Consider the following 23,760-nt stretch of genomic DNA (forward strand, 5'->3'; position numbering starts at 1 on the left):
TGGGTGAGAGCAGCCCGAGGGTTCCTCGCAGCACTGCCTAGGGGCATGATATTGCTAGATCCCACCAGCAAAGGTTTGGCCAGTTCAAAGTGTTGGCATCCTACTGAAGAAGGGGGCATCTTTCCTCCCAAATCTGCCTTAAATCAAGCCAGAGTGTGCTGGGGTGGTAGGAGGTGTTGCATTTCTGATAAGGAAGGATGGTCCAGTGGTTAGAGGACTTGCCTTGTGCTTAGGGGAGCTGGGGTCACGTGCTAGATGTGGAGAAGATGTTTACCAGGGAGGCTGGCCTGCTTCCTGCCCCATGTGGTGACCCCGGAGAAGGTCATGCTGCAGCTCCCAGGAGTTCTCAGTACCGCGTGAGCCTGGCTTGATAATGTTCAGTTACTTTGCTAGGCTGCCAACTTTTCCCTGGCCTGAGGGCATTCACCCTGCTGAGTAGCAAAGGTGTATTGCAAACAGTGGAGATATATCAGCTTCTCAAAGAAAACATAGCAAGAAACCATTATAATGGAAAACGTTAGACAATGTAACTAAAGAGTGCACTCCTAACTCCCCCTATGGGTATGTATGGAACACAGGTGAATGCAATAGAACCAACTTAATGCACCATCCTGGTTGAGAATTTAAACACCTGCCATTTGGAAAATTCAAATCCCAAGACTAAAACCTTGCTTGCGCGCCAAGAACAATGAACTTGGAAACCATCCATCACAGCGCCACCTGGTGGCGCCTGCCACAGCACCATCATCCCAGCAGCCTTAGACCCACATGTCCAGCCCTCCAGCTACATACTCAGTTCTGCACTTTGGTACACTGCAGACTTCTTGGTAGGAAACGTAGCCCAAGGGTTTCAAATCAGCTTTGTGAGCTCTGCACTGAGCATCTTCGGCTCTGTCCAAGGCCCTTGTCCTCTTTAAGGAATGAAGGGCTGGGATATATTCTACGAGGAAAATGCATCCCTGAGATATCAAAGATTAAGGAGGAAAACAACAGTCCCAAAGTGTCCTATGGGGAGAAAAGCACCATTTTACTCCTATATTTGTATTGCTATTCCCCGCGGGTTCTTATACTGTGCCTATCATGAGGTATCCAAGCAGCTTCTGGTGTCATTTAGTCTCCACTGAGATCAGGGCGCTTTACATACACATATGGTAGGAGACCGTTTCCAAAGCTTGCAATCAACAGTGCACGAAACGTACATGATCCCCATTTTACAGATGGGGAATTGCGGCGCACTGAGATGCAGCGGCTTCCCCAGCATCATCCGGTGAGTCGACGGCAGAGCAAAGGGCTGAAGCCAGGTCTTCTGCGCCCTACTCCCCTGGCTTAACCCCGAGACCGTCTTTTCCCTCGCCGCGTGCAGGAACTCAAATGGAAATCAGTATTTGCCACACACACCCACTTTGGAGTGAGAACAGCCTAGAGGGTGTTTTTAATTATAATGTTTTAAAGGTTTACAGTTGGGAGTCCCTTCTCGTTCATAGCGTCAGTCCCTAGCATGAAGCTGCTATGCACCGAGGCACTTGTCTTGCTCTGTCCTGAAGTTTGGCACAGCATTGTTTTGCGCTGCTAACTGCTGCGTTCCACCCCGAGGTGGCTGCAGCCCGGTGGAAGTGATTCCTGACCGGAAAGGCCCTACAGAATCATGATCCCATTAGTCACATCTTTTTAACGCCACTCTTTCTATTGGGCACCAACTCCCAGTCTGGTAGATTTTGACCCTTCCAATCCCTCCCTTCATACCCTGGCAGATGCAATGAGTCAATGCAATGTTCATAGGCTTTTGCTGCTCTGATATTCAGTGCTTAATTGGTGATGAAAGAGGTGCCTGGGCTCAAGCAATTTTTTTACATTCATCACTGATGCAGCCAACCCAGAGGTGCCAGGGCTATGAACTGCCGAGCCTAGAAGTGCTGGGGCTCGGGCCTGGCACTGCTGACATTTCATGCCAGGCCAGCAACACCAGAGCTTCAGCGGGAACAAGGAAAATGGGACAGTCCCATTCTCTTTTGTTACAAGGGAATCTCCCTGGCTGACGATCGGGCGGCTTAGGGTTTAAAAAAAAAATTGCTGGCTCACTGGGGCCCGATCCTGTGAGATGCTGAGGACCACAGATCTCAGGGAAGACTTGGTAAAGGGACCACTAAGGAGGGTTGCCAGGTGGCCGTTTTTTGACCAGAATGCCCAGTCGAAAAGGGACTCTGATGGCTCTGCTCAGTATTGCTGACCGAACTGTTAAAAGTCTGGTTGGTGCAGGGATGGCAGGCTCCCTACCCAGCTCCATGTGGCTCCTGGAAGCCACTGGCATAAACGCCGGCATGTCTCTCCGGCTCCTAGGTCGAGGTGCAGCCGGGGGCTCCGTGCATGCTGCCCCCACCCCGAGTGCCGCTTCCGCATCTCCCATTGGCCAGGAACCACAGCCAATGGGAGTTGTAGGGGCGGCGCCTGTGGATGGGGGCAGGGCTCTCAGAGCTGCCTGGCAGCGCTTTCACAAGTCGAAGGGACACATTGCTGCTTCCGGGAGCTGCCTGGAGCCCACACCCCCTCCCACACTCCAACCCCCCACCGCAGCCCTGAGCTCCCTCCTGCACCCAAACTTCCTCCTGGAGCCCACACCCTGCACCCCAATTTCCTGCCCCAGCCCTGAGCCCCCTCTCGCACCCAAACTCCTTCCCACGCCCTAACCCCCTGCCTCAGCTCAGAATCCCCTCCCGTGCTCCAAACCCCTTGGCTCCAGCCCGGAGCATCCTCCTGCATCCCAAAATCCTCGTCCCCAGCCCCACCCCATAGCCCGCACCTCCAGCCAGAGCCCCCACCTCCCCCTGGCACCCCAACCCTCTGCCCCAGCCCCCTGAAAATGAGCAAGTGAGAGTGGGGGAGAGAGAACAACCAAGGGAGGGGGGAATGGAGTGAGCAGGGGTGGGGGTTTGGGGAAGGGGCGGGACAGGGGGCAGGGCAAGGGTGTTGGGTTTTGTGCGAGTAGAAAGTTGGCAGCCCTACCACTAAGTGCAAAAAAAGGAAAAAAATAAGTCTACTCCCAGGACTGCAGGCAGGGAACTTGCTGCTTTATTTAACTGCATCACAGCAGAGAGTTGGCGGCGGGGGGTGGGGGGAGAATCTTTAACCAAACAGGAACTAAGGGTGGGGGAGGGGTGTGGAGCATGCCTCCAACCCATAATACTCTGCAAAACCCAGTGAACCCTTGATGACCCCCTTAGCTGCAGAAGTCAAGGAGAGTGGCCCTTTCAAGGTGATTAACTGTACGCATGCTGCAGCCAAGCCCCAGAGCAGCAGGCAAGGTGCAACCTACCTCCCTGTCCCTCCTCCTATATTTTGGCAACCTTTCCATTTATATAGGGAATGGGCGCGGGGGGGGGGGGGGGGCCTGATTTCTGAGTGAGATTCAGTATGAAGAAATCTTTCCTGCAGGAAAACAGGAGACAAGCGAGCTCGCCTGGGGTGGCACATTGCCTGGGAAAAGTGAGAGCCACGTGGTTGAAAGACAGCAGCAGAGCAAAGCAGGGATAAAAGAGAGACACACTGTCATCATGCAACCCAGAAGCATCCTCGCTCCCACAGGCACCAGATGCTCCAGGTAAGAGGCTGCCGGGCGCCCGCTGCTACCTGTTAGCAATGGACAGAGGCTCAAAGGCACTGCGTTCTGAGCCACATACAGCTGCAGCCTTGACCCTGCTAGCAGTGGGAAGTAGGCAACTGCTTTGTAAAATGGTTCTTTTGCCTCCTGGTCGGGTTTTGGCTTGGGAATAGGGGCAGGAGCATGTCGCTGTGAAGGCTGTTGTGACGGGCCGTAGGGGTGGGTTTGGGGGTGTCCTCCTCTCTAGAAAAGCCCAGGCTTTGGGGAGATTGGTGCTTGGAGCTGATGGGTCAGGGGAAGTGCGGGGGGTACTTGCATTGCAAGAGCCTTTGCAGAGCTCCATTGAGAACCAAAAAAGACTCTGGTATCAGTCAGAGCATCACTGAAAATTATGGAGAGGGTTAGTAAACACAGAACCCAACTTGTTCCATGACCCAGGACCCAGCTGTCACCGGCATGTCAGGCTCAGTAATCACAGCTATCCCTTCTGGAAAAAAAATCAGTGAGTGGAACTCCAGTGGCTTAGGAGAGGCATGCCGGCCGGGTCAATATTTTGTAGCAATGGAGATCCGGAAATGGGGCAGATTGCCATGAGGAAAAGCTATGCAACCTTGTTCCCTAAATGCAGCTGGTTCATTGCACTCGTGCAGCCCGACTTTTTCTGCCCTTTCCAACACAAAAAGGCTTACCTTAAAACAGAGGGGAGATGTTGGGTCCAGTTGCCTGTCGCCAAACTGCGGGCTGGCTAAATTCTCCTGGGAGGTTGGTCGATGTTTTTGTCTGGCTGTTGGCAGACTGATCACTTTTTCAATATGTTTTTAATATCCAGGGCAAGGCTGTGATCGAGTTCAACCTGGGTTAAAATGCTTAGCAGCAGCTCTGCAAATAAGGGGTTGGTTTGTATGCTACAGTATAGCACAGAGACTTCACAAACACACCCGTGGGCTGCCGCTTTTAGTCAAATGCCATCCAGAATGAGAAGCGGTGTGATTTTGATTTAGCCTCTTGTTAACCAATCTTCTTCTTTTTTTGTCATGGCACACGCCTGAGACCGTGTGTGAATATCCTAATTTCCAATGCACGATTCTTAGCTTGGCATTGCTGGCAGGAGGAATATATAAGTCTTTAGTGTTAATTCAGAGGATGATAAACCTAACACGTTGGGCGAGAGCCTCAATGTTTGCAAACCGGCAGGGCTCCCCTCGCTTCGGAGTTTGACTTGCCAGTGTACATCAGCTGAGGGTCTGGCTCGGCGGGTTTTAAAAATAACTGGCATTTACATTTTGATCAGCCACGAATTCAGCTGTGCAGAAGGAAAGGCGGGTGCACTGAGTTAAGATATTCAGCTCTGATGCGTTAAATAAACCCAATTATCTCCTACAGCCTCATCCAGTTGTTTCGAACCAGACTATTTGTGGAGTAACGTGTGAGTATGGATGGGTAGGGCCATCTAGTCCAGGGCCCTGTCTCTGACACTGGCCAGCACAGCTGCTATCAGACGTGCCTTAGAGATTGGCTTAAGCCCTGAGGCACCTGGGGTAATATCTCTGCCAAAGAGATTGTTAGCAATAACTACGCTAACTCTGGATCTTCTACTTATCCGTATCAATGTCCAGTCTCTCTTTGAATCTTGCTAAGTTCTTGGTTTCAGCCATATCCTGTGGCGGTGAGTTCCACAGGCTTGTCGTACATTGGGTGAAAAGGTCTTTCCTTTTCATTTCATTGAGTATCCCATTGTCCTGGCATTGGGACACCGGGAGACACAAACCTGGGCAGCTGGAGGGTAACTACTGTCCGGAAATCTTCAACAGGGCGGAGATCTGCTGGAGGCTGCAAGTCTTCGGCCACGGGGCCCTTTAAAGGAGTTCAGCCAGTTCCTCCGGGCACTGCTGCAGCTTCCTGAGGGCTGAGTGCAAATACCAAGGTGTTCGCTGGTTTCCAGGCAAAGCCAGGAACTGTCATATGGAGAGCGGCATCATGAAAAAGCAGCAAACTTGCTTCGCTTGGGCTATAATTAGCACTGATCAAACTTCATGATGTAAATGCAGCATCGTGCCAAGGGTGGCTATTTAAAGCAGTCGGTAATGTGCAATCCCGTCTCGGTCAATGATCCTTGGTGGCTCTGTGCTGCCCCTGGATTTCTGGGAGAAACACGTCTCTCTTGTGCACTGCCCTAGACTGCAGGTCGCCACTTCCAGGGAGTCATTTTCTGGCTGGCTCCTTCTGCTGGGATCTGGGCCCCTCACCCCGCTCCCAGAGATGAAAAGGATGGTTTAGTGGTTAGGGCGCTAACTAAGGGCTTTGGAGAACCAGGTACAATTCCTAGCTCTGCCACAGGCTTCCAGGGTAACCTTGAGCAAGTCACTTTGGGCGAGATTCACACAGGGGACTTCCGTCTCCGTGCATTGCATGGGGAGAGGTAGGCGCCTAGAAAAGGCAGCCCCAGGTGCTGCAGAACTGCATAAGCTAGGAAGCAGAGCAGAGGTACCGGTGGGGGAGGGTGCAAGCATACCCAACAGCCCCATGGGTAGGGGTTCACCTTTAGCATGTAAGAGATTCTGGGCCCAAGCCCCTGCTCCGAATCAGACTGCGCGGAGATTTGAAGCTGAGTTCCTCCGTTGGCTCGGGGGAGACACACGTATCATTGTCTGATTGCCCCTTGGTGGCTTGTGTCCGGGTGAGGGGTGCGCAGCACTCGCCTACTGGATCACGCCCCGTAGGGGAGACAAGTGGGGAATTGCCTCATTTGAAAATCACTCTGGGGGCTGAGCAGCTCAATAGCTGTGGGGGCGAGGTCAGGACTTGGCTTTGCACAGGCTTGACCGCAGAAATCTTGAGTGTGGGGGGACAGGGGGACCCTCGCTCTGGCAATGAATGGGTTAATGGGGGCCTGGGAGGCCGGCTCTGCTCCCTGGCTGCACCCGGAGGCGGGGGAAGGGGCTGAGTGGGGAAGAAGCTGCAGGGAAGGAATTCTGCAATCTCTCTCTCCGCCTTGGAGGGCACAGAGACTGGCAGGGGAGCTGGCCGGGCCCTCCAGGATCTGGGCTTCCAGGGGGCTTGATGGAGGGTCAGATCGAAGATAGGGCGGCCAGACAGCATGTGTGAAAAATTGAGACAGGGTGGGGGGTAATAGGAGCCTATATAAGAAAAAGATCCAAAAATCGGGACATCTGGTCACCCTAGTTGAAGGTGAAGCCCCAGGAGGGCAGTAGCTGGATTAAGTTTTGTACTTTGGGGGGTTCCCAGGGGGAGCCCTGTGGGTTCTGACCCAGAGAGAAGGGTGAACCTAGAGAGACTGTCGGAGAAGCCCAGCTGACGGAGGCTACAGGACAGACCTCAGCTGCCGGTTACAGGGTCCCTAGCTTGGAACCCAGCATAGAGGCTGGTCCGGGCTTCCCACACCAGCTGCTGGGGAAGGTGGTGTGAGGCCCATGAGAAGCGGAGAAGGATGGTGGAAAACCCAGAGAGAAGGGCTGTGAGGCCAGTGGGACCCAGGCGCAGACTTCAGGTTGTTTCATCTTTCTCTTGGGCGTCCTGGTCCCCCAGAAGGGGTGGCACCAAACTGCGACCTGGCCGGCGGGCTGAGTCATGAGATGGGGCCTCTGCAGTGCTGGAGCAACCATTGCCAGGGAGTGCTAGAGAGGAAGGAGATGTTATGCTATTCCCAGCCACGAGGGCGCGCACCAGTCAAATCTTCTACAGGCACGTATTGCGTTAGGACCATACCAATGACACCTAAATGTTGAACTTAGGTTCCTAAATCCCTTTGTGTATCTAGCCCTTCTGTGCCTCAGTTTCCCCATCTGTACAGTGGGGATAATAGTACTGCCCGACCGCACAGGGGTGCGTGAGGATAAATACAGTAAAGACGGCGAGACGCTCAGATACTACAGTGATGGGGGGCCAGATCATGGCCTTTGACTAGCCTCCACGGGAATTAATGGATCAAGTAATTCTCGCTCCTGCTTAATGAGTGAACATCTTGGAACTGTAGTGCCAGGGTCGGTCAGAGGAGGCACCAGACCAGGCGTCTACTTGGTTGGGACAAGGCGGTGGCTGCTAAGGGCTGGCTCGGGTGGTGGTAAAGGGGAGGTGACGGTGCAGAGGGTTAGGCTAGGGGAGACTGGGGTGTGTCCGGAGCACAGAACTGTTCCGCAGCCTGCACCTGCTGAAATCAAGTGGGAGAAACTCTGGGTGACGTCGATGGAGCAGCACTGGGCCCTGAACCCCTCGGACGGCAGTAGCTGTAAGTCGGAGTGGAACAGAATTCCTTGCAAAGGGGGCGGACGACAGACATTGGGCCCATCCCCTGCCAGTGGAGATCAGCTCGTACAGGTTACCCTGGTGTAACTGAGTGGAGGAATTGGCCCTTTGGAAAACAGCCCCCAGGTGAATTTTAGACAGGCGGGTGCCCTGAACGAAAAGCAGGCTGCAGCCCGCCCTGAGTTACCTGCCTCTCAGCCTTTCAAACCCTGGAGTTAGGCACTTGTTTCATCTGATCTACCAAGTCAACTGCTACCCCTCTAGAGCCTATGCCCAGGCGGACAATTTGGGGACCTGTTAGCAAGTGCGAATGCAGCAACCCTCACGTTAAACCAATGTCCCAGCCAGGATCGCGAGACCCTTACTGGGGCAGGTATCATCTGGTTTGGTTCTGTTTGTACAGCCCCGAGCGCGGGGCGGTCCTGGACCATGACTGCTGCAATACTGATGCTAAATTAGAAAACCCTATTCACAGTGCATGGGCCACCCCCGAGCAGCCGATTGGCCAGATTCGGAAGCCCAGCCAGCCCGGGGCAGCTTTCCAACCCTGCAGCTGGACCGACCATTCAGAAAACGTTACGTTATGGCAGGAGGATTATAGAGCCCGGGGGAGCTGCTGGCGTGGATGCAGTGCGTCAGATCCTCTCATGTGAGACACAGGTGGGTATCTGAGGGGTGGCCAAAGTTTTGGGAAATGGAAGAACGTTAATAACCTTCCCAAACTTGTGAAGTCACTATTGGCCACTTAGTGACTGGCAGAGAGGTGCTAATTATAAGACACAGGTGCTCACACGTACAGCCGAGCTGTCCTCCAGTGATGTCATGTAGCTTATGGTATTTTAACAAGGCCAGCAAGGTTGAAGGGTCAGGATTCCTGGGTTCTTTTCCCCAGCTTTGCTCTTCAGTCGAGGTCAAGTTGCTCTTACTGGATAAGTGGGGCAGATGAGACCCACTGTTCAGGGGGGATCCATGAGGGCCTGAGGATCTCCAGTTGTAAGGTTAGACCCTTGGACGTTAACGAGGTGATTGGGTGAGGGGTAGGAGAGTCTGGGATATGGAGTTTAGATCCTCACTCTAGCCTCGTTCCGTCACTAATTCTAATCAATTCAAGCTTATCTAATTAATTGACCAGTTCCGTCATTAAACAGTCACCCCTGTTTCCGAGTGAACGTGTTGCAGGGGACTGTCGGTGGAGAGGGGGTAAAGCTGTAAGAACGCTACTGGCTTGATGGGAATCACCCTGAATTGACATCTGAGCAGGACTGACCCTTCCCTGGCTTCTTGCTTATTTTCCCATTCAAATACCCCTAGTGACAAAAAACTAGTTCACTGGGGAAGGCCGTACCTTCTGGCTCCTCCGGAAAACACCCCCCGCGTCAAGGAGTGTATTAGCCACGCCTTTAAGATACAGGCTGCAGCTTGGAGCCAAAACAGGTTGGACTGGGCTACACCAACAAGCAGCTGAACAAGAGAGAGGATTGTAGGACCTGTGCTGACGTCAGTGGCTGGGCTGTGTCTCAGACCACACACACAGAGACTTGGAGGACTTCAGCTTGGGAGCTCTGCACCAGAATCCTGAGTGAAGGGCCTTCTGAGCCGCCCCTTCCCCAAGATCCTAAAGAGGATGGACTCATCTTGTTAGTTCGTTCTGGCTTCTCCTTGCCTGGATCCTTACTGAGGACGCAGGTGGCAGGAATAATGTGCAGTACCTCACCTGGCCACAAGGGGGGTGGGGGTGGAGGGTGTAGTTAGCACATGGCTTTTTAACTCCTGTGAGTTGCACAATGTTCTGATGTTTCGTAGCCCCAGTTCCTGAAGCTGTGATTTTTGGGAGCTTTTATTTAAACCTTTTTTAAAAAGCAAGTGTCCAGCCCCATGACTAGGGAGAAAAACTTGAACACCTGCCCCCAAAAGGCTCACGAAGCAGACAGCAGATCAAAAGCATTCGACATCCCTTCTGACCTTAAAGCTTTTGAGTCTATGAGACATTTCTTTAAAAAAAAACCCTCCCAACAACTCATGCTTTTTAAGCCACTCTTCTGATTTTGTTCAAGGGCCTGATTCAGGCTTTCTGAACACTGGGGGTGGCAATGGTGGGGTTTTCAGTGGGACCCCAACGTCTCCATCCATCAGCTTCTCTGGTATTGTAGTATCGTGATTCTCATGGGGCTGACTGGGTTATTCAGAGAATTATGGGTTGGTGCCACATTCACAAATCCCCAACACTTCTAAGGAATACATGGGATCAGACTAGGGTCACCAGATAGCAAGTGGGAAAAATCAGGACCGGGGAGAAGGCTATAATGCAGGGGGTGGGGGTTAATAGTGTCCTATATAAGACAAAGCCCCTAATAATCGGGACAGTTTTGATGACATCGGGACATCTGCTCAGCCTAGATCAGACAGGGAGTAGTTATTTGATAGAGGAGGGGTATGTTTCTACTAGGCGATGATCAGGAGTTGAATTAGATGACTGGAGCTTCTGTGGAAAATCAGGTGGGTGGGGGCGGTACTCTTTCCAGGCTTCACCCACTTAATAGGCTCCACCCACACGAGTCACCAAAATGAGACCCCGCTCATAACAGAGTCTATGCAGATATTCAAAATATGCTTGTGTTGCTGCTGGCCATGCTTGGTGGGGCTTGATAGTGTCTCACTAAGCTCCTTGGGCTCAGCTTCTCCCAAGTTGTGGAGAAAAGTAAGTGGTGGCCCCTCCTGCACATTACCCACTTGGGGCACAAAACGAGACGCCACTCACACTAGATGGTCCTGATCTGTGTCCCTCCCTCTGCTCTCACACCAGGAACGGAAGGGCTAACTGGGCTGATGTTTAAATTCTCGTCCTTGGGCATCACAGTTCACTCCTCACCAAGGTGACCGGGGCAGTTCACACCTCCCCGAGGGATTGTCCCAAGTTCTCCTCTGACCATCGGTGAACCTCCAAAAAAGCGAACAAAGTGTTTCTTCCCAGCCGTGCCTGACCTCTTAAAAAAGGAAAGCGGAGACTCTGGAGAGCAAGGCTGTGGGCTCAGAGCAGTGGTGGGAGGGTGAATGGGTGCATGCCAGCAGTTCCTGAGCACTGGCTAAGGTGCCTGAAAACTAAAGGTTATCTTGATTGAGCGCAGGAGGTCTTTACACAGCTCTCGTTACTCAAGATGACATCCAAGGTGTAGCACCACTCTGGACATGCTGCTGCCCACAAATAGGACCACAGCATTGCAGGGCCTTCGTCACAGAGATGAATTCCACCCTTCTCTCGAAGAAGGCTCCTTGCCTGGGTAAGGCAAACGGAGTTTCACCATAGATCCCTGCAGTGTTATCCTGGGTCTGAGCACTTGGGATAGCCTAGCCCGGGCATGAGCAGCCTCACAGCAAAGGCCTGCCCAAGTTAAGGTGTCCCCACTGGTGCTGAGTTTCTCAGTGGACTTCTGGGGGTGCATCCCATGGTGCTTTGTGGTGTCCTGAGTGGAGCCGCTCTGTGATTTTTACCTGGTTCGTTGGGGGAGAACTTGTCTGGCCTTCTAGGCACACGGAGGGGAATTGTTGGAAGGTTTTGGAGATCTGTCAGCACTTGAGGGGTTTAACCTGCGTCCTCACTGCCAAGTGAGCAGGGTCCCAGCCCAAGTGAAAGGGGGACCCGAACTCTAATTTATAGCCCCAGCCAGGCCAGCTAGCACCAGACTTGAGGGAGAGGGTTTTGTGTGTGGACAGGAGAGGGGGGAAGGGCAACGCCCAACTTAGCCCTCCAGTGAAGATGTATCATGAATGTCTCCCGCACCCCTCCCCAGCCAGACTCTCACCCTGCAGGCGTTCCTCTGCTGAGCCAATAGAGAGGGAGCAGCTCTCTAGCCTTTATTTATGGTTTTAAACACTAGCGGCGAACGGGCTTCACCTGGCAGGTAATTGATACTTAGGGTGCCGCTTAAACCCACTACTGGGCAAACTCTCTCTGTTCCCAACTCAGCTCAGTGACATGGGTGCAAATCCTAATGGAGGTCAGAATCGGGCCCGTCGCAGAATCCCAGGGCAGGATCGGGCCGCTGGGTCTAAGCCAGTACCAAGTTCTCATTTCTTCCTGTGCACTGCAGTCGCTGTCCCCATCCGCCCCCACCCCCTTTTCTCTTTGGCCAACACACCTGCATTAGCCTGATTAAATCTTCCCTCTGCTCAGATCTCTGAATCTAATCAACATTCATCTGCCTCCTGGGGCTACTTAGGAGTTGGCAGCTCTAAGCCTGGACACTCGGGCTGTGTTTTTACTGAAAAGGGCCTTTTAAAAAAATAATCATTAAAACTGTGTTGCCAGCACACAATGGTCCCGGGGCCAGATTGGTTGTTCTCAACCCGTCAGCATTGGCCTTCCTTGGCAAAACGAGTAGGCGAGAAATTGACGGTTTCTCTTGGGGGGTTTTGATTGGAAAATGCCGCAACATAACTGTGTCGGGCAGGGATATGAAAAAATCAGCCCCGCCCAGCGACACAGCTATGGTGACACCCCGTCCTGGTGTAGACACAACCATACCCACAGAAAACTGCTTCGGTCGGCCTAGTTAATGTCGTTCAGGGAGGTCATGTTCCTACACTGGCGGAAAAATTCCCTCTGTCGGTGCACACTGCATTTATACACTGGGAGGCTATGTCGGCATGCGCTGTGTAGGACAGATGTAGCTTTAGCTTCATTCCTCCAGGGTGAGGTGGGTTTGTCGTACCCTGGGAATTAATTGCTAAGAAAAGATGCAGGATCTCTCTCACTTAGCCTTCATCCCCTCCTGTTTCTCAATCGCCCGTTTCCTCTGCGCCACCACAGTTAGCTGCCATAGGGATAATGATTCCCCGTGGTTTCTTTCACCCTGAAGGATCCTAAAGAGCTTTGCAAACGATGACCAAATCCTGCAGTCCTTACTCAGGCAACTTTACAATTCAAGTCAGCGGGAGTTTTGTCCAAGAATAAAAATGCACTTTGCCTGGCACCAAAATGCAGTCTGTTCTGGGGTGGAACACGGCAGCGCACAACAATGCTACATACTTTGTCATGTATATATATATATATTTCTTTATCCTAAAAGCAAGGGGAGAGACAGTCCAGTTCCTGCCATATGTACAGTCTAAACACGACTTGACACCGCAACAAGTGAGGCCTGGAAAGATTCTATCGGAATAAAGCCCCAGCAAGCATTCTCAGTAGACAGAATGGGTGAGAACTGGGCCACGGCATCAGGAGAGAGACCCTTTCTCTTCCAGCAGCTGCAGTTCGAGGGCGTTGTCATTGCTCCTTGGCTGGAAGACTTCACCCACATTGAGTGGAACTTGGATCCCGTTGCAAAGTGGATTCTGTATGGCGACATTGTATTGGGGGAGTATTATTGAGCCCTGGGAATCTGAATGTACAATGTTTTTTAAAGGGAGGCTGCCTCTGCTCTCTGAGAACAGATTGCAGAGGGACGCTAAACTCCAGCCAAGCTGCACTGGGGATTTACTGTCCTTGCTCCTCTGTGAAAACAGGACAAAACTGACACCTTTCAATTATTCCTACAGCCCAGTCTTGCTCCTCCGGTGTGCCAGGATCTACCCGGAGTAGCCCTGCCAGAGTGACGCTGAATTTACGCCAGTGCTGTGGAGATCAGGGTCTGTCCCTGTCCTCTAGCCGGTAAAGAAACACAACATTTGGAAGCACCAGGCGTGCCAGGCCTTATTTCACCAATGACATCCTAGTCGAGTAGGGAAAGCCGACGGCTCCCATTCCAATGAATTCTTGTCTTCCCACCCCTCCCAACCCCCCCACACCTCGATGAATGTTCTCCCCCTTTTCAATCATCCCTCGCTTTGATGTCTGCGTTTTAATGCATGTTCTGGCGAGATGCCACAGGGGCACTCAAAGGAGATTGCGTTCCTTGGCCTGACTTGCGAGCCACAGCGTCCTGGCCTCTGCAAACAGAGAACTGCCAGCCGGCTGGCTAGGAGGAAGCCAGGCCTCTGGGTTGGAGATGCGACCATCTCTGTGTTTGCACAAGTGCGGGCACATAACAACCATCTCCACATTGCCCTGGCCACAGTCACCGGTGTTAGACAAGGAGCACTACAAGCCAGCATCCAGCGTGACTAATAGTGCCCTGCGTACAGAGCAGAGGTTCTCAAACTGTGGGGCGCGCTACCCTAGGGTGGCATGGAGGAATGTTCGGGGGGGCATGGCAGGACCTGGGCCAGCCCCATGGGAGGTGGGGAGGGAGCGCCAGCCAGCCCTGTTCTGCTCCCAGCTCTTCTCACAAGCCACGGCTCCCAGCCCCGTGCCCGTATCCACCCTCTGCCCCTGACTGTGGCCCAGCTGCAGCTTCGCTCTTGGCCCCACCCCTGCTCCCAGCCTCAGCCCCATTACCCCTGTCCACATTCCCCCCCTTCCTTCTGGAGCTGAGGCCCCACTCCCAGCCCTGGCTTCAGGGGATGGGGGGCTGACAGAGGTAAGGGGGGCAACCCTGAAAAGTTTGGGGACCACTGCAATAGGCGGTCTCCATCTCTTGCCTGCCAGACTGTTACTGCGTGCTGTTAAAGGCTGCCGTACCCCACCCCAGAAGAGGCTGCTTGTCAGCAGCTCTAGGTACACTTCTAATGTGCTTTGGGGTGGAAGGCGCTAGTGGAGGGCAAAGTGGCTGAGAAGTATCGGCGGAGGGGGAGGCGGTTGGTTGGAACGGCCCAGGGGGAGGAAGGAGGAAGAGTAATGGGATGAAGTTAGGGAGAGGTAAATCTAAGCTGAATAGCCAGGAAGATGAAGATACGGGTTGGGGGGGCAATCATCTCCTGGGGGCCAGTGGTAGATACAGCTGGTGAATATACCATGGGGCAGAGAATGGGCACGAGGCACCATGACCTGGCATTAGAGCAAACTCCGGGTCTTGTCTCTGACCAGCCAAGAGATTTGAGTTCAGTTCCCAGCTCCGCTACAGATTCCAGGTGTGACCTTGGCCAAGTCACTTAGTCTCTGTGGGGGCTCAACTTTTCGTTTTCTTACAGTCACCCCCATTTCCTTTGCCCTTGGCCTGTCTTGTCTGTTCAGACAGCGAGTGCCAGGGGCAGGGACTGTCCCTCCCGGTGGCAGTGCAGCACCTGGCACAATGGGGTCTAGATCTCTGTTGGATTCTCTGATCACAGGAGAAGACAGGGTGTTTCTGGGGATAGGGCACTGGAATGGGACTCAGGAGACTTGCGTTTGAGTCTCAGTTCTGCCACTTGGGGACCGTAGGCAAGTCCCTTACCATCTCTGTGCCTCAGTTTCCCTATCTGTACAATGGGGATAATGATCCTGACCTCCTTTGTAACACGCTTGGAGATCTAGGGGGAAAGAGCTAGGCTGTACAGTTATTCCCATGTACAGAGGGGCTCACAGAGGCTAAGTGACTTGTGCAAGGTCACACAGGAAGTCTGTGACAGAGCAGAGAGATGAACCCATGTCTCCACAGTCCTAGGCTTGGCCCCTAACCACTGGGCCATGCTGCCGCTCTAGTAGCTGTGGTTCTGCAATGCACCCTCCTGCTTGCGGCTATGGTAGCAGCCCTTAAAGCCTGGGGGGGTTTAAGGCTGCAGCGTCAGATCCCTCCCCTCTTTGTTTCCAGGAGCTCAGTCTCATAGGGCACAAGTGACAAGCACTCACAGGGACCCGAGCGTATCAGTGCCCCCGTCCTACAGAACCAGCCTGTTCCCTTGCAGCTGGTTCTTACTGCCGGGCATCTCCAACGAGTCACAAACTATTTTTGTTCTCTCTCTGCAGCGGGAGCCCTGGGGAAATGGGGGAGTCGAACTGGAATCTCTTTGCTGCCATCTGAGCTGGCCGTGCACACAGACACCCCGCCAGGGTCATGATTACAGGCAAGTATGTCTTCCTGGAGCGCACCAGATGGTGGGTGGAAAGGCGGGTTGGAATGAAACGACGAAAGCCGCCTATCTCTGGGAAATCACATGCAACGTGGCAGGGGCGTGTCTGACATGCCGGGCTGGCGCGGGAGAGGCCAGGGTTTGATGCTGTGCTCTCGCACAGGTTCCCGGTGGCACCTAACCCTGCAGCTGGGATCATGCCAGCTACCGGCTGGAGAAGCCCCTTTGTGCGCTCCGAACCAAACCCCCTGCCATGGAAGTGGGGCGTGTGCACTGGGATAGAGCATCCCTCTCAATGCTGAGGATAGAAACCCCTTGTTCAGGGCTTAATGCCAACCCTTTGTTGGGGAAGGGGCGGGGGCAGGCTACCCTGGTACTACAGGGTTTCTTGCACCTCCATGTGGCAGACACTAGATGGGGCACTGGTCCGCTTGAGGGGCTATTTCTGCATTCCCGCACGAGCAGCAGTGCCCTGGGTCAAGGGCCACACGACCGCTGCCGCCTGGGTGCAGCCACGTCCGAGCGCGGAAAGCACGTTTCATTCCCACCAGATCCAGGGCTCCAGGCACAGACTAGCGACGACTTTAACCCTGGGGGCCTCTCCGTGGCAGCAGCAGGGGTAACTTCCAGCTTGGGCAAACTTTTTTTTCATAGACTCATAGACTTAAGGTCAGAAGGGACCATTATGATCATCTAGTCTGACCTCCTGCACAACGCCACAGAATCTCACCCACCCACTCCTGTAACAAACCCCTAACCTATGTCTGAGTTACTGAAGTCCTCAAATCGTGGTTTAAAGACCTCAAGGTGCAGAGAATCCTCCAGCAAGTGACCCATGCCCCATGCTGCAGAGGAAGGCGAAAAACCTCCAGGGCCTCTGCCAATCTGCCCTGGAGGAAAATTCCTTCCCGACCCCAAATATGGCGATCAGCCAGGGCCGGCGCAACCATTTAGGCAAACTAGGCGGTTGCCTAGGGCGCCAAGATTTGGGGGCGCCAAAAAGCGGCGCCCCCCCCAAATTTTTTAAATGGTTGCAGCGGCCGCTGTGTAGTCTGAGCTGCCTGCAGCCCAGCAGCTTAGGGCGCTCCCGGGGTCAGCGCGCAGCCGCAGCAGCCCAGGGCGCCCCGGGTCAGGGAGCCGCGGAGGCGGTCCGGCAGCCCGGGGCGCCGCGTCCCGGGTCCAGGGAGCGCGCGTGCGTCCGGCACCCGGGGCCCCCCCCCCCCGGGTCAGGACGCGCGACCCGCACGGGGGGGGGGGGCGGAGCGAAATGTCCTCGGGCCGTAGGGCGTCAGAAATCCTAGCGCCGGCCCTGCGATCAGCTAAACCCTGGCAGTGGGCAAGACCACAGCCAGCACCCAGGAAAGAAATTCCCTGTAGTAACTCAGATCCTTCACCCCATCTAACATCCCATCACATGACATGGACTTATTTACCTTGCTGTGATGGCGGCAAAGGCCAGACGCTTACAGTAAAGTATGAGAAACAGGTCATGTTAGACCCAGGCTAACAAACCTGGCACCATGGCAACCAAATGGCAGTTGCTCCAGGTTAATCAGGCACTGGAGCCACTTACAGACCTTTCTAGTAGGAGTGGAATAGCTACTTAATTAGAACACCTGCAGCCAATCGGCAGGCTAATCAGGGCACCTGGTTTAAAAAGGAGCTCACACCGTCAAGGCGAGGGAGGACTGTGTGAGGGAGCTGGGAGCAAGAAGGCAAGGACGAGAGTGAGATGCTGTCGGCTGGAGAATTGGGGAGGACAACGCGTATCAGAACCAGGAGGAAGGTCCTGTGGTGAGGATAAAGAAGGTGTTTGGAGGAGGCCATGGGGAAGTAGCCCAGGGAGTTGTAGCTGTCATGCAGCTGTTACAGGAGGCACTATAGACAGCTGCGATCCACAGGGCCCTGGGCTGGAACCCGGAGTAGAGAGTGGGCCCGGGTTCCCCCCAAACCTCCCAACTCCTGATCAGACACAGAAGGAACTGACCCAAACTGTGGGTTCCGCAAGAGGGGAAGATCACTGAGGTGAAAAAAATCCACCAATAAGCTCAGGACCTACCAAGGTAGAGGAGGAACTTTGTCACACTGTTAATAATCAAAGATTAAATAATTGCCAAAAGTAGGCTATCCCATCATACCATCCCCTCCATAAACTTATCAAGCTTAGTCTTGAAGCCAGATATGTCTTTTGCCCCCACTACTCCCCATGGAAGGCTGTTCCAGAACTTCTTGCCTTTAATGGTTAGAAACCTTCGTCTAATTTCAAGTCTAAACTTCCTAGTGTCCAGTTTATATCCATTTGTTCTTGTGTCCACATTCCCCGGCCCTCCCCACTGAGATTCAGTCTCAGGTCACTCACTTGCCCGACAAGATCCCATGTAGCCTTGGCCAAAAATGAAAGAAGCTGCATCACCGCTCCCTCTCTGGGATCAAACTGATACAGCTCCGTACCATCAAAAGGCATCTTGCAGCAAGTGCCGAGGATGGATGACGATGACCTCTTTACCAACGCCGGGTCCCGTTAGTGTCACTTTCCAGATGCATGGTGCCACACGACAGTGGATAAAACCCCTCGGTAAGGCTAAGATTTTGTCATGGATATTTTTAGTAAAAGTCACGGACGGGTCACAGGCAAGAAAGAAAAATTCACGGAAGCCTGTGACCTGCCCTGTGACTTTTACTAAAAATATGCATGACAAAATGGGGAACTGCTGGATCCCCACGCTGTTCCCGGTGGCTGGACAGCTGCGGGGGCCCTGGCTCGGAGCTCCAGGATCCTCCACCGCCTGGACTCAGAGTTGCAGGCCCGCCCCCCCTGTAGAAGCTGGGAGCTGCAGGGTACCCCCACCGCCCGCTGTGGCTCGGAGCTCCGGTGGGTCCCCACCACCAGGGGCAGTGAGGACCCTGCAACTCCTGATTGTCATGGGCTGAAGTCACAGAAGTCTCTGGAAGTCACGGATTCTGTGACTTCCGCGACCTCTGCGACGAAATCATAGCCTCACCCATCAGTGCTGCAGGAATTTATGCCTGAAGCCTTCCAAACTTGTCAAACGGCCGCTGCGGAGAACATGGTTTTCTACTCCTTGAGCGTTCGTTAGAGGAGGGCTTGCATTTTAATGAATCAATCGATGCTGGAAAAGTTCCTGGCATCGTCCTCTGCTTTCAAAATAATGCATCATATCCCAGGGCCACTGAATTTCAGTGCTGAGCGAGATCCATTGTCCTTCACCTGAAATGCCAACATGAAGAGGGTGAAAATAAAATACAGCCTTGGGCGTGCGTGTCAGTCACAGAGAGACATTTAAATCCCATGGGTAGTGCCAGCTCTGCTGCTGGTTAGCTGACGTTCTCCAGAAGGCAAAGGTTTGATCAGCCGTGGTGTGGTCCAGCAGGTGGAAGACTGGACAGCGACTCAGGAACCCGGGTTCTAGTCCTGGCTCTGCTACTGATGTGCTGCGTGACCTCAGACAAGTTCCTTTCTCGTCCGGGGCCCACGGGGGACTGTCGTCCTTAAATGTTCTGAGGTCAACGGATTGCAACCATATCAGGTGCTGTGGAGGAATTGTGACTTTAGGAGCACCCCTGCAGGGAGAGAGAGTCAAACGCTGACCCTCTCCCAGATGGGGAGGCAAATTGGGGCACAGATTTGGTCCTTGGGAAATAGCACAGTGACTTGCCCTGGCCAGACGCTATGGTGGTGGGTACCAAAGGAAAGAACAAAGAGCCAGCCCCCCACTGGTATTAGGTTTGTGAAGCTGTGCTGTCTGGCCCTTAGGGTCTGCTGCATGGTTCTCCCGAGGCACCCGTGGGCCAGGTGCTGTCTAGGGGCAGATCTGCTTTGGTTCTCTAACTGAGGGAAGTTCTTGTTTTGCAGGAAGCAGGTAAGATGGTGGCTGGGCCTTTCCTAGACTCCCCCTTCTCTTGGGCTTGTTGGCATCCCCTGTTCTTCCTCACCCTGGAGGCCCTCCTGACGGGATCCAGCTGGAGCTGCCCTTCCAGCTGCCACTGCTCCTCCCAGGACAGGTCTGTCTTTTGCAACCGCCGGCGCCTGACCACCGTGCCGGGCGGGATCCCCCCGGAGTCTGAGCTCCTGGACCTGAGCAAGAACCGCATCAGGACCTTGCACCAGGGCATGTTCTCCCGCCTGCAGCCCTTGAAGGAGCTGGACCTGAGCGAAAACATCATCTCCAACATTGAGCCCGGAGCCTTTAACAGCCTGCAGAAGCTGATGACCCTGAGGCTGAAGAGTAACCAGCTGAAAATTGTCCCACCTGGAATCTTCACTGGCCTCCCTAACCTCACCATCCTTGACATCAGCAAGAACAAGATCGTCATCTTCCTGGACCACTCCTTCAAAGACTTGTTCAACCTTAGGAAGCTGGAGGCCGGGGACAACCACCTGGTCTTCATCTCGCCGCAAGCCTTCAGCGGGCTCCTCCGCCTGCAGCAGCTCACCCTGGAGAAGTGCAACTTGACAGGCGTGCCCCAGCTTGCCCTCTCTCAGCTTCACCACCTGGTCGAGCTCCGGTTTAAGGTGCTCAACATCAGTGTCCTCCACAACTACTCCTTCCGGAGGCTGCACCGCTTGAACGTGCTGGAGATCGACCGCTGGCCTTTCCTGATGATGCTGGAGCCCCGCAGCCTCTTGGGACTGAACTTGACCTCCTTATCCATCACCAAGTGCAACCTCAGCACTGTCCCTTACGAGGCGTTCAGGCATTTGGTTTATCTCCAGTACCTGGATCTCTCCCACAATCCCATCTCGGTGATCCATGGCAAGAGGCTGAGCGACCTTTCACGCCTTCAGGAATTCCACCTCTCTGGAGGCAGGCTGGCCACCATCGCCACCAGTGCCTTCCAAGGACTCAACTACTTCCGGCTGCTCAATGTCTCGGGTAATGCCTTGAGGACCTTGGAAGAAGGGGTCTTCCACTCGGTGGGGAACCTGGAGATCCTACGGTTAGACAGGAACCCCCTGGCCTGTGACTGCCGGCTCTTATGGATTATCCGAAGGCGACGCAGGCTTAACTTTGGAGGGCAGCAGCCCGCCTGCGCGAGCCCCATGACAGTCAAAGGGAAAGTCTTCAAGGACTTCTCCGATGTCCTCCTACCCAATCACTTCACCTGCAGGAAGTCTAAGATCCTGGACAAGACGCCTCAGCAGGTGAGTGTGGAAGAGGGGGGCAAGGCAACCCTGAGCTGCAAGAGCGAAGGGGATCCACACCCAACTGTCTACTGGGTGTCACCTCATAACATCCGCCTGGACTCCAACCACAAGGGGCGGATAAGGGTCTTCGCAGATGGCACGTTGGAGATTGAGTACGCCCTAACCCAGGACAGTGGCACCTACCACTGCGTTGCCAGCAACGTAGCAGGGAACGACACTTTGCTGGCACACCTTCGTGTGAGCAAGCCCTCTTCCCAGTTGGGCAACGACTCCTTCCTGTTCTCCAACAGCTCGGAGGCCTTCCAACCGTCCCTCATTGATGTGGGCACACTGGTGGGAGTCTTGGCCATGGGCATCCTGCCGTTCCTCAGCTCGGTCGCCATCTGCTTCATCTTCATCTTCTTCTGGAGCAAGAGCAAAGGGAAGGTCAAGCATCACGCCACCTTCGAGTTCATCCCTCACTATCCCCACGCGGCCTGGAACAAGCCACGCAGCGGCGGTGGCGGCAGCAAGTTTGCCATGAAACTCATGTGATGGGGAGGCCATTTTCTCGCCTCAGGCCCCCATAGCTTTGTAAACCTGGAAATGAAAAATGCAGCGACTTACAAAAGTGGTTCATCTTTGTGAGCTGCCGATGCCAGTACCACGCTCCACCTGTGTAGCAGCGTGGGGGGCCAGGGAGACTTGTGGTCAGCATGAAGCAGAGGTCGTCTATAGTGAACCTTTTTGGCCGACTCTCAGGGACCTGGGGATGATACCGATGCAGGTTTGGTGCAAAGATAACACACTAAGGCAGAAGCTAGAGGCTTGGTGGTGTGGGGAGTTGGGCCTGGATGAAGCCTTTCATCTCTAAGTCACTGGTTCTAACCTCACCTAGGTTGGCAGAGGCTGGAGAATTGGGGACCTCTGGGGAATGAGGTTAGTGGTCAGGTTTGAGGTGTGTTGGCTGGGCAATATGGAGGAAACATTTATGTGGAGAGAGGATGTGTTCTGAAGTAGAGAAGAAAGTACCTTGTGGGATGTCATAAGATCATGACTCCTTCCCCTGGAGCAGAACAGCTCTCACACCATGGCAGAAAATAATAAGACTGTCTGAGCGGGTAATTTATCAGGGGTTTTGGCCACTCTGCTATAAAATGATGATGGTAAACTGGGGAAGGGGGAGAGTTAAAAATTGGAAGTGTCTTTGCCAGGCCTGGAGTCATCTTTGTCCCTGAAATCACCCAGATCCTTAATGGGCTCCCAGAGGGGGGACAAAATGCTCATCTTTTCCCTCCCCCCAGTCCCTTCTACAGCCTCTCAATCTGCAGTGAATTATTCATGTCAGGCAAAAACTAAGCGTGCTGCTAAATGCAATCTATTAAAACCACTGTGGCTGAAAGTCTTGTCTAACGCTTAACCGGATCATTGAGAGCAATAAATAACACTCCATACTTCCATAGCAACCGCGAACCAAAGAGCTCAAAGCCTGTCAGTCACACCCTGTGACGCAGGTAAATAGCACAATCCCCGTGCTACAGATGGGGAAACTGAGGCACAAAGCGGGGCGTCAGCGTGGCCTTTGCTCTTCATGCTGCAACGCTACGACCAAGCCACCCAGGCAGAGCTGGGACCTAAATAACCGCGTACAGGAATGTGCCAGGCCTATTACACACAGCGTGTGGCTCTGGCTGGTTTCTGACGGCTTCTCAGAACGTAGACCCCTGTGAGTGCCACTAGTATTAACCCTTAATTGGGGAAACTGAGGCATAGAGCAGGGACATGATGTGCCTTGAGCTCACACAGCAGAGCTGGGAATAGTCTAAACCATGCAGCCTCCAGGAATCCTGATGTGCATCTCTGCTCTAACCACCAGCGTCTGTTTCTCAAATGCAGCCACCGTGGCTGCTTGAGGCCACCAGGGGCTTTTCTTGCAGCCACGGTCTCCTGGGCTGTGACTGGAGGGAGGAATATAGCAGCCCCTCCGACTCCCTCTTGCTCCTGGCTGCACCGCTTTGCTGTGGATTGCTGGGGCTGCCAGCAGGGGTTGGACCTTGCCCCCTTTAGAGACACCTGGGCTACAATGCTGGAGGAGAAGGCAGCCAGTGAATTCCCTATCTTCCCAGGGGCAGTGGGACTCAGGCTTTGGGCTTCAGGGCTGGGGTGGCAGACTCTGCCCGGGGGCTTCAGGCTCCAGCCCGGGCTCTGGCTGTGCAGCAGCAGTGCCCAGGCTCCAGCTGCAGGGGCTTCGGGCTTCAGTTCCCAGCTGCCTCCTCTGACCTTCCCATCCACGCCTGAGTGAGACTTATTTTCCCCACTAACTTTGCCAGGTGGCTTCCCTGCAACTCCAGACCTGGCCTCCCAGCCTAGGGAACCAGGGATGACTCGGAGACACAGAAATTGAACTTTCGTTCCTTTGCCTTGCGTTTTGTTGGAATCATTTCCAAAGATATTGGCTCGTAGGAGCTAAAGCCGGGCTGGGAGCGCTGTCACCATCCAGCCGCTGGGTCGAGAGCATCCCTCCTTGGGCAAGCAGTGCCCAAGTCCGAGCCCAGGGACGTTTATGGTGTGTCTGTCCCAAATCGCTTTCCTTCCTTGGTGTGGTAAACAGAAACCGCTCCGGGAATCCAGGGGGCAAAGGAATTTCGGATGTGGACGATATTTTTGTGGCAAGTTACCAGGCGTGATGCTGGAAGCCACACTCACTCAGGGGTGGCAGTCGGGCTCTCTCGAGGGGTGGCATTGGCCACATAGCGAGGTTGATGGGTCAGCTCCTGGACTTGTGCTAATGGGATCTATTTTAGCAGAGAGCCCAGGTTTGATCCCTCCTGCTTCCGACTAGCCAGGTGCTTTGCGTTAGCAATGTGCGTCCTGAAGAAGGAGCCCTGTAGCC

The 23,760-nt window shown here is 53.9% G+C and overlaps 1 protein-coding gene across 1 annotated transcript; it reads left to right on the forward strand.

The window, feature by feature from the left end:
- Positions 1 to 3,472: 3,472 nt before the first annotated feature.
- LINGO4 (leucine rich repeat and Ig domain containing 4) lies at positions 3,473 to 22,226 on the forward strand. The gene is made up of 3 exons (XM_075070480.1): positions 3,473 to 3,595; positions 15,618 to 15,719; positions 19,600 to 22,226. Exon 3 carries the CDS (start codon positions 19,608 to 19,610, stop codon positions 21,420 to 21,422), a length of 1,815 nt encoding a protein of 604 aa, XP_074926581.1. The 5' UTR covers positions 3,473 to 3,595; positions 15,618 to 15,719; positions 19,600 to 19,607; the 3' UTR covers positions 21,423 to 22,226.
- Positions 22,227 to 23,760: the final 1,534 nt, after the last annotated feature.

Source organism: Chelonoidis abingdonii, chromosome 11 (genome assembly GCF_003597395.2).
Source record: "Chelonoidis abingdonii isolate Lonesome George chromosome 11, CheloAbing_2.0, whole genome shotgun sequence".
Lineage (NCBI taxonomy): Eukaryota > Metazoa > Chordata > Testudines > Testudinidae > Chelonoidis > Chelonoidis abingdonii.